General features: G+C 46.5%; 1 protein-coding gene across 1 annotated transcript; it reads left to right on the top strand.

Annotated features, from left to right (window-relative positions):
- The first annotated feature begins 2,564 nt into the window (after positions 1 to 2,564).
- On the top strand, positions 2,565 to 8,160 carry ZNRD2 (zinc ribbon domain containing 2). The gene is made up of 5 exons (XM_061581840.1): positions 2,565 to 2,703; positions 4,431 to 4,585; positions 4,915 to 4,999; positions 5,327 to 5,598; positions 6,108 to 8,160. The coding sequence occupies exons 1-5, from the start codon at positions 2,688 to 2,690 to the stop codon at positions 6,342 to 6,344; spliced, it is 765 nt and encodes a 254-aa protein (XP_061437824.1). The 5' UTR covers positions 2,565 to 2,687; the 3' UTR covers positions 6,345 to 8,160.
- The last annotated feature ends 4,798 nt before the right edge of the window (positions 8,161 to 12,958 follow it).

Consider the following 12,958-nt stretch of genomic DNA (forward strand, 5'->3'; position numbering starts at 1 on the left):
AGCTGCAGCAGATGATGCGGTTATGATGCACGAATGGAGAATTGAAAAGTCTCCGGGCAGTGTGCGGAGACTGTGGCCACCAGACAGAACCTCCGATTAGCACGCTTGACTACGCACGGTGCGAAAGAAGTTCAACATACATACACACCGAACAGAACCATGGGACGTGTAACAACTCAGTGCCCGATTCACAAATACGAATAAAGAGGAGGCATCGTCACAGCAGCGATGCACCGCTCTGCCACACCCGATGCAATCATCTGGCTCCACCTCAATGCGAGGCTGTAACTGTTGCTCTTGAAGTATACATCAACATCGGAATATTTCGATTTAAAGCTTTCGTGACTGCAGGGATTCATCTTCTTGGTTCTTTCGGTAAAGTCACGTAAAATGGAAATAATAAAATAATAAAAATAAAACAATAAAATAATTCTCACGACGTTTCGGACACAACGCAAGCAGCCGTCCTCAGGTGATGAACAGGTCTCCCCGACTGGTCTCCCCGACAGACCTGTTCTTCACCTGAGGACGGCTGCTTGCGTTGTGGCCGAAACGTCGTGAGAATTATTTTATTATGTTTTATTTTTATTATTTTATTATTTCCATTCTACGTGACTTTACCGAAAGAACCAAGAAGATCGGAATATTTTTTTAATAAAGTTGTCGATTACCGTAACTAAATAGATAAACGGACTGTAACACGTATATGTCTGTCAGCATAATAGGTACACGATGTTGTTCACACGACCTTCTAGAAGGGCATAATTCTGGACCGGTTCCGACATGCTGTGTCTCACCAGCAGAATGAAGATTTACGGGATTGGTTAATTAACACAAATAAACTCTAGACAAGCTTTGAGATCCAGTGTGTCATCAGCAGGAACAGGCTTTATAGCATCGCTTCATTAACACAATTAAACTCTAGACCAGCTTTGAGATCCAGTGTCTCATCAGCAGGAACAGGCTTTATACGATCGCTTCATTAACACAAGTAAACTCTAGACCAGCTTTGAGATCCAGTGTCTCATCAGCAGGAACAGGCTTTATAGCATCGCTTCATTAACACAATTAAACTCTAGACCAGCTTTGAGATCCAGTGTCTCATCAGCAGGAACAGGCTTTATACGATCGCTTCATTAACACAAGTAAACTCTAGACCAGCTCTGAGATCCAGTGTGTCATCAGCAGGAACAGGCTTTATAGCATCGCTTCATTAACACAATTAAACTCTAGACCAGCTTTGAGATCCAGTGTCTCATCAGCAGGAACAGGCTTTATAAGATCGCTTCATTAACACAAGTAAATTCTAGACCAGCTTTGAGATCCAGTGTGTCATCAGCAGGAACAGGCTTTATAGGATCGCTTCATTAACACAAGTAAATTCTAGACCAGCTTTGAGATCCAGTGTGTCATCAGCAGGAACAGGCTTTATAGCATCGCTTCATTAACACAATTAAACTCTAGACCAGCTTTGAGATCCAGTGTCTCATCAGCAGGAACAGGCTTTATAGGATCGCTTCATTAACACAAGTAAATTCTAGACCAGCTTTGAGATCCAGTGTCTCATCAGCAGGAACAGGCTTTATAGGATCGGTGTATCAACGTACACCAAATTCTGGACTGGTTTCGACATTGAGTGTCTCATCAGCAGAATCAGACGTTATAGGATCGCTTCATTAACACAAGTAAATTTCAAAACAGCTTTGATATCACTATGTAACACGATTTTTGTTTCTGGGCAGTAAGTGTTATTTTTCTAATTGGGTATGCCTCAAAAGTATAGAAAATGGCTGTTATTCCCCACAAACTTTGCTTTTGTGACCAGGACTTTACGTGAAGGAATGACACAAATGCACACCGCGTTTTTTCGTTGAAAATAGGTAAATTTAAAAATATCACTGTCCTGGTCACAAAAGCAAAGTTTGTGTGGAATAATAGCCATTGTCTGGACTTTTGAGGCATAAGCAATTAGGAATTAACACTTACTACCCAGGAACAAACAAATGTTTGTTACACATTGTTATTAATGGAGTGGATTATTAACTTTGCTTTTGTGTCATGGTCACAAAAGTAAAGTTAGTCGGGGAATAATAGTCATATTCTTAGGTTTTTTTTTTTTTCGGTAAAGTCACGTAGGTAAAAAAATGAAAATTAATAAAAGTAAAATAAAAAGCACGACGTTCATATATTTATTTATTTTTACTTTATCAATTTAATGTTTTTACCTACGTGACTTTACCGAAAAAACCTAAGAATATGAATCCTTGCAGTCACGAAATCTTCAGTTCTGTACTTTTGAGGCATAAGCCATTATAAAATAACACTACCTAAGGCAACAAAAAAAGTGTTACACAATTAATCAGCAAAATCAGGATTTATAAGACCGATTCATCAACGCAAAGCAAACTCTGGACCGGTTTCGACATTCAATGTCTCATCAGCACAAGTCGCCTGGACCGCCCCCTCCCCCCCATTGGTTCAGCCAACACCATCGATCACCCATAACCGTGGGTGGGGCGGCGGGTAGAAAAATCGAATCGCGTTTTATTTTGACGTTGCAGCCTCGCGAGCCTCCGTAAGCCCCCCACCTTCACCCCCACCCCACCCCGCGTCATCCCGACAACGCTTGGTCGCTTCATTTCAAACTCGCCATTAGTTCCTCCGCGGCAAAGATTCCACGGCTCGAGATGGCGGTGAACTCCGGTACGGCGTCTGAAGAATGTTCGTGCGCTTTGTGCGGTTTAAAAAAAAATGAGATGAAACCAAAAATGTGTTTTGATTTCGCGTTAAATTCATTTAACGCGTCGCATACTTGCGAGGCCCGGTCTCGCCGCGCCTCCACCCCGGGCTCGACTAGAGGCGGCGGCCGTGGGAAGTGAGGGGTGACCCAGGGCGGGAACCAGGCGGGACCGAGGCTTCGGCCTAAGAGCGTTGCTAAGCGAGACCAAACGCAATTAAATAATAAACAAACGCACGCTGTCTATAAATGCAACATTTGCGTAACCGCAATGCGTAGTTTACAGGCGTAATGTGTCGAATGCAGTGTATATGTAGATAAATGACTTGTTGTTTCTGGCATTAGTGTAGCGTGTGGGTGCACGTCTGTGTGCTCCTGTGCACGGTTTATCCAAGTTGCTGCAGTCACGAAAGCTCCAAAATTAAGATTATCCGAGTTGTGTGCCTTTGACAAAATCGCCTGAAGTGCGTGCGGTCTCGGCAGAAGTCGCAAGCCAAGCGACGTCTAACCTGGAACGCCATCATCATCCTCACGTTGCAAATTCACAGCAACGTTCAATCTACACCGACTTTTAAGTGTCATTTAAAGTCCCCCACCACCCCCCCCCCCGTAACATCTGTCCCGCCCAGCAGTCGAACGACAACTCAACGCCCCGGAGTCACGGTCGTTTATGTCTGTTAAATATTGTGCGCGTTATAAATGTGTATTATTTTTAGAGGGGTTATTACAATGCGTCGTGGGCAGCAGTGCGCGACATCCGTTTGTTGTACGCTACTTGTATGTTTCCCCGTCTGTGCTCACCAACCTTTACAAATCCGCACCGACCAACGTGGTGACGTATGGTCTCATAACCCTCATTGCTCGCACAGCGTACGGATGTGGGGGTCATTGGTCCAAAAATTGCCGTTAGAAAACTACCCGCAAAATAATTCAATGTGGATGACACAAAGGAACCGTGGCTCTCTCCTGCTAGACTAATGTCCGCTTGGAGGCCAGGTGCTGAATCACCTGTGTCTGGAGAGAGACAGCCGCTACTCGGCGTGCCCTTTCAAATGTTTGAGATGAGATACGAGTCGCTTAACGCGTGTGAACTATTCAGAGACGACCCTGCGTAAAGGGCTTTCTTATCGCAAACAAATCATTATATTCAATCGCAAATACATAAACTTGTCTAACTATATACACAGATACGTTGTATACGCATACAGCATGTGCGACTGCAATACCTAAATCTAGTTCTTACAGGAATTGCATCTCAAGGAGCCCTGCTATAATGAGATGCTAATTCTTCTTGGTTCTTTCGGTAAAGTCACGTAGAATGGAAATAATAAAATAATAATAATAAAAACATAATAAAATAATTCTCACGACGTTTCGGCCACAACGCAAGCAGCCGTCCTCAGGTGGAGAGCAGGTCTGTCAAGTAGACAGTCTCAATGACTCATTCAGGCTCTGTCTACTCGACAGACCTGTTCTCCACATGAGGACGGCTGCTTGCGTTGTGGCCGAAACGTCGTGAGAATTATTTTATGATGTTTTATTTTTATTATTTTATTATTTCCATTCTACGTGACTTTACCGAAACAACCAAGAAGATGAACCCCTGCAGTCGCGAAAGCTTTAAATCGAAATAGAGATGCTGATTGCGAGCGCGCGGCTGTAATTTCTACGCGTGCACGCTGTGCCTGTGCAGCGGAGCAGGCCGAGGCGCCTTGGGAACCTCCGAGCGAGGCGGAGATGAAGGTGATGACTGCTCGACGCGAGCGGCAGGACAAAATCAGCAAGATCATGGGCGAATACCTCCTCAAGGGATACAAGATGCTGGGCGAAGGCTGCGATGAGTGCGGGGTGAGCAGAGGCAGTTGCAGTTGGTTGGGCGATGCGCGACCGGCGTTCCATTTGTGTTTTTTTTTATGTAGGGGTTTTTCCTCAAGCTTCCAGTCCTTCCGATAGCCACGTTGATCAGAAACTTCTCTGCAAAAATGCATATCAACTTGTTACGCACCTCACTTGCTTGATGATTGTTAAATGTGTATAACACGATGGAAAGAACACTTTGATCGTGTGGTAGCGGTGGTAGTGGCTGCAACGGTCAGTGTAGGTGGAGCGACTTTTTAATTTGCTGTGCTGATGCTGGTGTCTGTTTTACTTCCCCCCCCCCCCTTGCCCCATATCAGACGATCCTGCTGCAGGACAGGCAGCGGAAGAACTACTGCGTTGCGTGCATGGAGTTGGACTCGGACGTCGATAAAGACAACCCAGGTACTCTACCGAAGGCTTCAGTGACGATGGTGACAAGGTGTTGACGAATGCCTCTGAATGATTAATTATTCAGGGTGATGGTTTGAATTACGTATCGATTTATTTTGCCTTTGTGGGGCATTTAGTATCTATAATGGTACAAATATGTAGAACATATTGTGCGTAGTTCAATGCATTCATCGTGAGAATCGAATATTCGTGAAGAACCAACACATCTTCAGTAGCCAACCTCTCAATGGTGTGCTTGTGTGTCCCTCCACCTCTGGGTGTTCACGTGACCATCCGCGTGTGTCTGTACGTGCCCACATGCTCCCGCTTGCTGCGCAGCCCTGAACCCTCAGGCCGCGTTGTCCCAGGTGCGCGAGCGCCGCATTAAGGTGGCGGCGGCGGCAGCGGCGGCAACGACAGAAATGGAGGGGGACGCCGGCATTGACGGCGCAGAGGAGCGCGGGGCCCGTCCCGCGGGGCCCCGCGCCGAACCGGCAGGGCTCGCCGTGCCGGACGTCCGCCCTGGCCTCTCGGCTGGGCAAGGGGGGGGTCCTGTGGGTGCCACAGCCCCCCTGACCACTCTCTCCAGCACCTTGTCGGGCCTCACATCGGTGAGTGAGCTCACCCACGTGCTCACAAGCAACTAGGGTAGTTATACGATAATAAATGGATAATTGGCTTCTGATCCAATGATTTATTTAAAATTTATAGATAATATAATGCAATGTTATTTTATATTAAATGCATGTATTGGCACGGGCGAATGTTAAAATCACATGGTGCTTATCAGACACTGTATGCTCCAACAGATGTGTACATTGCTGAACTTCGTTTTTATTGTTGGACATTTCAGCCATCATCATCATTAGTCATGAGTAATCCACTTTTGGATGGGCTATCTCCTGTGATATCACAAATCCATCTCGGCCCTGATCATGTGTTTGTGTTCACATATACATGTGTGTGAGCTAGTATGCTTGCTTGCACGCAAACGCGTGTTTGATTATGTAATGTACGCGCGTGTGCTTCTCATCCCACCCCAACCCCACTCTGACCCCACCCTCACCCCACCCCCACCCCACCCCCAACCCAACCCACCCCCACCCCACCCCCAACCCAGTCAACCGGCCTGTCCCGCCCTGGTGGGCGTGACGGCTCCGGCGCCGGCAGCGGTGGCGCCGTGTCGCGGACTGTCGCCCGACGGGGCGTGGAGGAGGCCGAGGCGGTGCTCGTGTGCAAGATGGCGTGGGCATCGCGCGAGCTCCAGCACACCGCCTCGGTGGAGGGCAGCACCCAGCTGTGTGCCCTGCTCAAGGTCTGCGCCGACTCGCTCCTCGCCGTGCGTCGCCTCCTGTAGCCGTGACGCGCCAACGGCTAGGGGGTCGGTGAGGTGGGAGAGACAGGAGGTGAGGGGAGCCACGGAGATGGTGGGGGAGCCGGGAGGGGAGGTCGATGAGCGATGGAGGGTGAGCGGTAGCGATGGGAGAAGGGTGGATTTGGTGTCGCGCGTGAAGTTGTGCCACGTGACGAGGTGCGTGTGTCACCGTGGAGCGTGGTGAGGTGCAGCGATTGAGTGGAACGCATCGTAATGAAGGGATGTGGAACGTATTGGAAGTGCGTGAAAAGGATGGAACACGTTGAGGTAGGCGAAGGATGTTTAACGTCCCGAGGTGGATTTAGGAGATGAAACGTGTTTAGGCAGAGGAATTGGCTGGAACGTATTGAGGTGGAACATGTTGAGTTGAGCTGGAGGGATGTATGGAGGAGGGTCTAACAGTTGACACTGGTGGAGCATGCAAGGTGGGGCGAGGTTTCGCGTGGGAGAGCTGCACGTTTTTCACGCACGCAATCGCCCCGGTCGCCCGCTATTAAGCAACAGCAGCGCGAGTTATAAAACAACACGGTGCGGGGAGACCGCGGGCGAGAGCACAAGGCGCGTGTAACTCACTACTAACACCGTCACATCCCCCGTACACCCGTGTCGTGACGTATTGATGTTGATTACGAAGTTGTTGTGGGGGGCAGGGGAAATGCAGTCTTTGTGGACACTACATTGCCTGCTGGTGGGAATAGTTTGTCAATTTTGTGAGACCGGGGTATGTGACCTCACACCACTGTCCCGAGTTACCTGTGCCCACGCCTCCATTTTGGGAAAAGCATTCTTGCATTCTGCTTTCGCCAAACAATGATGGGTCATACAGAGCGAAGTAAAATTATAATAGTATAATATAAAGAGATGGAAATATGAATTACAAAAAAGTCCTGGCGCTTTTGTTAAAATCACCGCAACTCATAAAAATACTGCCAGAGCCAATTATATTTGTGTTTGGCGCTCACAGGGCATGGCAATTGGTGGGTTAGTTTGCGTGTGTTTATTAGCACAATCATTATTGGCTGGTACACTATTTTTCAGAGCGGCAGACTTCTATTAGAGTTGGCATTCATTTCAATTGGGATAAGTGAGGGATTTTCAGTTTTGTGTGGTGACCGGCGCTAAATATTATCCAAGTCCAGATTGGTGACCCACACAGTATATCAACATTCGTCACCGCATCCAGCATACCTCTCACTATTATGGGCTGTGGCTGCTATGAGCCACGTGCCGCCGACCCCAGTCTACCAGCCACCTGGGCAATGTTTGTCGTGACTGACCACTCTCTTAGCTTGAGACCTGTTGGCAGGAGTGGTGAATAATGGGGACGGTGCCGAGTGGTGGCCACTAGACTATACCCAGGGACTCCAGCCAATTGGGGCGTGCAACGCTGTATACTCTACCGCAGGCGACGTGGTGAGCGCTCCTGCGTAGGTTTTCGCGGTCGTGCCGTGTAGCTCTCCGATGTGTTTTAGTGTTCGTGGAGCGAGACCAATTCCGTTTCCGGGAGGAGCTCCCAGCACGCGGAGCAAAGAGTTGGACATCGTTGCCGAGACAACACGCGGTACAACCCGACAGCACATTAGAGAGTGATGGTCACTTCGTTAATGTGAGTGACCTCTGGATAGCTTACTGAAGCGTTTTTTTTATTCCTTGCCCCCCCCCCCACCCCCAAAGTCATTTGTTTAAATGTGCATTAAACTTAACATGTCTGAAGGCTTTTCCCACACACACTGTTGAATGTTGGCGATGCATTTGAGCATATTAACGTGAAATGAATAAAAACTACGTAAGTTACTTCCTGATGTCTCTGAACTTGCGCGTGTTGTCCGATCTGTGGGTTCACTTTTTAATCGCAAGCATGCATCTCTCCATCGTACTTCTTTGCCCACTTTTCCCTATTTTTAAATCCTTTATATTAAGTTCACTTGCTTGCTTGCGCGCTTACGACCGTGCAAATCTTTCGGTCGTTTTTTAACCCACTTCCCGTGATCCAATCGAGCTGACATTTTGCACACAGACTCGTGCGTGACAATTTATTTTCGTGAAAAAGAAATTCCATAACTTTACACTTTTTAGGAATTCTTTTTTTCTTCATATTTAATTAAAAATACCAATGTGATCAAAATGAAACTCTTACTCAAGAAAAACAGAAATGAATAATAAAATAAAACCGATGCCACGCATATAAAGGATTTATAGTGAAAAACTTTGTTTTTACGGGTTACTTTTTCTCCATTGTCTTAGTGAATAAAATTAGGTTGGCCTGGGCATGACACATCACTGGAAGGGATGGTTGCCGATGGTCGAGACTAACTCTGGAGTGGCAGCCAAAGGAGTGAAGACGACTGAGGGGACGTCTACCACGTAGATGGAGCAGAGCTATTGGCGCTGGGTGCAAGATGCTCGATGGATTGTTACTTTACTGGACCCTGAGAGATGGTTTTGGCATGGGGAAGCCTTCAGCAGGGGATGGATCCTGGCTGATGAAATGGGCCGAGTGACAAAAAAATTTACCCGTAAAAACAAAGGTTTTCACTATAAATCCTTTATATGCGTGGCGGCTCGAGTCCTCTCGTCCTCTGGCTTGAGATGGCTGCCACCTATGGGTCAGATGATTGCCTGCCACCATTAAGCAATTGTTAATTAAATATAATTTCTTTTTTCCTAAAAAGTGTAACATTTTGGAATTTTTTTTTTCACGAAAATAGATTGTCACGCACAACGAGTCTGTGTGCAAAATGTCAGCTCGATTGGATCACGGGAAGTGGGTTAAAAAACGACCGAAATATTTGCACGGTCGTAAGCGCGCAAGCAAGCAAGTGAACTTAATATAAAGGATTTAAAAAGCAGATTCTTGTAAATCGTGTTGAGGAACAAAATCAATAAGCAATGCCTCCAAACCTGACTGCTGCTGAGATATTGAGTGTCGAAACCGGTGCAGTTTGTATTATTAACCAAATGCTTATGAAAATATGCACTGAATCACAGAAGGCCGCTTGACTGATGAGATGAATAGGTTGAACGAAGCGTATGGGCCGTGAATTCTCTGGCTTGGTCTTCACGATCACGCTGATTGACTGACGTGATATGTCTTGCACAGCTACTTTGTTTAGGAAGTCTCATTGGGGATTCGTCAGTAGAGGTTTGTTAGACTCGTTGCATTAACAGGCCCATACCGGCACTTATTGAACATATTTTATATCAAACAGTTTGGTGATGTTGCTGCGTTGGCAGCGGTGCACAAGCACAATGAAGTAAAACTAAACGCATTCGTCGATTAAAAAAAACTGGCCATCAAAAGGAAAACTACAATGGAAGACATTTCGGGCAATGGCCCTTCGGAGCACACGAAAACCCCCCGTGTGTGATAATTGTAGATTATCAAATGCAAGTATTTGTCAGCAGAGGGCAGTGCAGCATTACAGATCACTGACAACCGCCGTTCACTCAGTGGCGGTGCATTCAACCACGGCGCTTGTGGCAGGCCAGATGCACGTTGAGGCCACGTGAAGTGTCAAAACGTCACGGAACACACCCAGGTTCCGTGGGTTGACTGAGATGGTTGGTAGGTGAGCCAACTGCGCTCCCCGCTGTGCCAACTCTTCGTTTTAGCCGCCCGCCGCTGCGCTCATTGTTGAGCGTCGCTCCTCAGCCCTCCCTCCGTTAGTGCTGGAGGGCGACTGCTTCCAACTCCCCAGCGGCGTCTTTCACGAACCTCCTCACAGTGACAAACACACTGGGGCTGAACGATTGATTTCAAATCGCAATTTGAAACAATGCGATTAGCAAATCGCAAAGGCTGCGATTTTTTGCGATTTGAAAAGTAATTTTTCTTATTTGAATTGTTTTCTTTTTGATTAGTAGAACTTTGTTTATTTAACTTAACAATTGTTCTGTTTGATTGTTTTATTTCAATTAAAACATTTTAATAAATACATCCATAATAGAGGTTTTTTGGGTTATATCGCGTAAATATATAAATGTGTCGTTAAAACCCGCCACCACCCGACACAGCCAACTAGTAAGGGTTGTCACGTAAACAGAACGTGCCAATTCGTCACTAGTACAGCACTAGTGTAGAGTGTAGTGTATAGTGTAGTGTATAGTGTAGTGGATAGTGTAGTAGTGTATAGTGTAGTATACTAGTACAGCACTAACCGGTGTGTTGGAGAGCCAAGCCACAACATTTACAAAACTGAGTATGACGTTTCGCCAGCAATTACAACTAGCTTCATCAGGCCACAGCCAGATTTGTGGAGAAGTCTTACTGTTTCGTTCCTTGTATAGAGGCGTAGATGTGTTGACCAAGCAGCTGCGCTCTTGCACAATGATGGGGGGGGGGGGGGGGATTACTGAGGCAACGTACATGATGCATGTGCATTATGCGAGCCCTTTGAACTTGTCCTTCCTGTCTATTGTGTTTATTAAGATAGCCCTACCAACGGTAATCCCTATTGAAGTACGCTGCCCTTTGTATGCATACATTTAATTAATGTATTATTTGATGATTCGCTTCCACGCAGCACTAAGGCGGTAGCTATCCGAACGGTTAAAGTTATTTTGATTTCTTTCAATTTCGATAGATTATCTAATTAGTCTTGGCAAGTAGTAGCTAGTGTTGCACAAAACTTCAATTGAGTGTCCTGTTTGCCCAACATAACACTTACCACACGTGCAGTTACTCCTGTACACACCTTCTGTTGATAGCTTCGGTAACACATCTTTTGTACCAGATATTACATATATTTTATGTACCGTGCCAAATCTGACTGGGATGTTTTGTTTTTCCAAACATCTGGCTAGTTTATCAGTTACTCCCGCAATGTACGGTATTTTGATCGTTTTAATTACTTGGGCAGCTTCAATGCTATTGTTATTTAATTTGGTTTTGGTATTCAATGCCCTGTTGATTGGGTGGTAGCGGGTGTTAACGACACATTTATATATTTATGCAATCTAACCCAAAAACCTCTATTATGGATGATATTGGTCGCGAAAGCCTGCGTGTTAAACTAATAAATACATGTTGGAAGCAATTCATATGTTTTAAGTTCTCATCCTTGCATTAGAATATATAGAGAGCAGTTTATATTTTGATGGCATCATGTGGTAATGCTCCATCACATGTTTGAAATCTATTACACAATGAATATTGAACTGAAGCTTGACTTTAAAAAATGTAATCGCAAATCAAATTGCAATCGCAATGTCAGAAAAATCGCAATTAGATATTTTCCCCAAATCGTTCATCCCTAGAACACACACACACACAACACTTCCCTAAACACACATCGACTGGATTGTTTCATATTTCCACGCTACATATTTTAGTCATGAATATAGACCGTACCACCACTAGACTAGACCGGGGGGCTGGTAACCTGCGGCTCTTTAAGGACTGCTTCGTGGCGTTATTTATTAAAAACCGTCTCGTATTCACATGCATTGCGGCTCTTGAAATATTCAGTGTTTTTACCGAATTCGAAAAAAATGTCTCTTCTTGTTATTTTGGTTGCCGGCCCCCTGCCCAGACTATGGACCCATTGTTACTACAAACACCACAATGCGAAAATAATACTTTTCATTAATAATGTGGGATCACCTGTGAGTATTTGTTAGTGGTATTTGTGTGTAGCGGCGAGCGCGCTGCGGACCTGGCGACCCCAGTTCGATTCCCGCTCACGACCAACACCAGTGACGATTATCAGAACCGGTCCTGGGCCTCCTCTAGGTCGACTCAGCCTAAAATAAGTACCTGGGGAGACAAAGGCGGCCGGGTGTGGTGCTGGCTACCCACCCCCTCGTGTGCCGTGCCTTCGCGAAGAGCACTTGCTCCAAAAGACTGTAAAGGCTATACTGGGGGACATTTGTCTTTGTTGTATTTGTGAGTGGGTTGGTGTGTGGCCTCAAGATGCACCTAGCCTGGCACAAGCTCGCGTGGTGATGTCACCGCCAGATACAGACGACAGGGGCCTTCTGTTGCCTGTATTTTCGTGGATGTCTGCGCGAGCCCGGTACGAACCCGCCGACCCGAATTCGATTCCCAATCACGAATAAAAAGGGAGGACGAATATTTTCACCGTTCCTGTGTCTTCGCTAGGTCGACTCGACCTTAATTGTATACATGGTGCGTGTATAAACATCAACACGGAGAGACAAAGGCGGTCGAGCGTGGTAGTGGCCACCCACCTCGTGTTCCGTCCCGGCCTTAATAAATGCTCGTTAGCAGCTTTTGTCCCAACATTCAGTTAAAGGCTATACGGGTGCCTTTGTCTTTCTATCCCTTAATAGGCGCTCGCTAACAGCACTTGTCCCGACAGTCTACGTATGGCTGCACAAGGGTCTGCTCGTGTCCGTGTGTTTGTTGTTCACGTGTCCGTCCGTACGTCCCGCATGTCCGTGATGGCTTGCTGCCTTAGAACAAAGCCTCGCGTGGAATTTTAAGGAGCAAGAGAGAGGGAGGAGAGCGTGGTGGTGGGGCGACAGGGGAGTGGAAATGAGAGGCGGGGGATGGAGGAGGGAGTAAGACGGGAGGGTACCGGGTCCAATGTAAATAGTTATATTTGCATACACGATTTGCTGCGGGGGGTACATTT

The sequence above is a fragment of the Lethenteron reissneri genome, chromosome 8, assembly GCF_015708825.2.
Source record: "Lethenteron reissneri isolate LAM-NWPU_2019-01 chromosome 8, ASM1570882v1, whole genome shotgun sequence".
In the NCBI taxonomy this organism is placed as follows: domain Eukaryota; kingdom Metazoa; phylum Chordata; class Hyperoartia; order Petromyzontiformes; family Petromyzontidae; genus Lethenteron; species Lethenteron reissneri.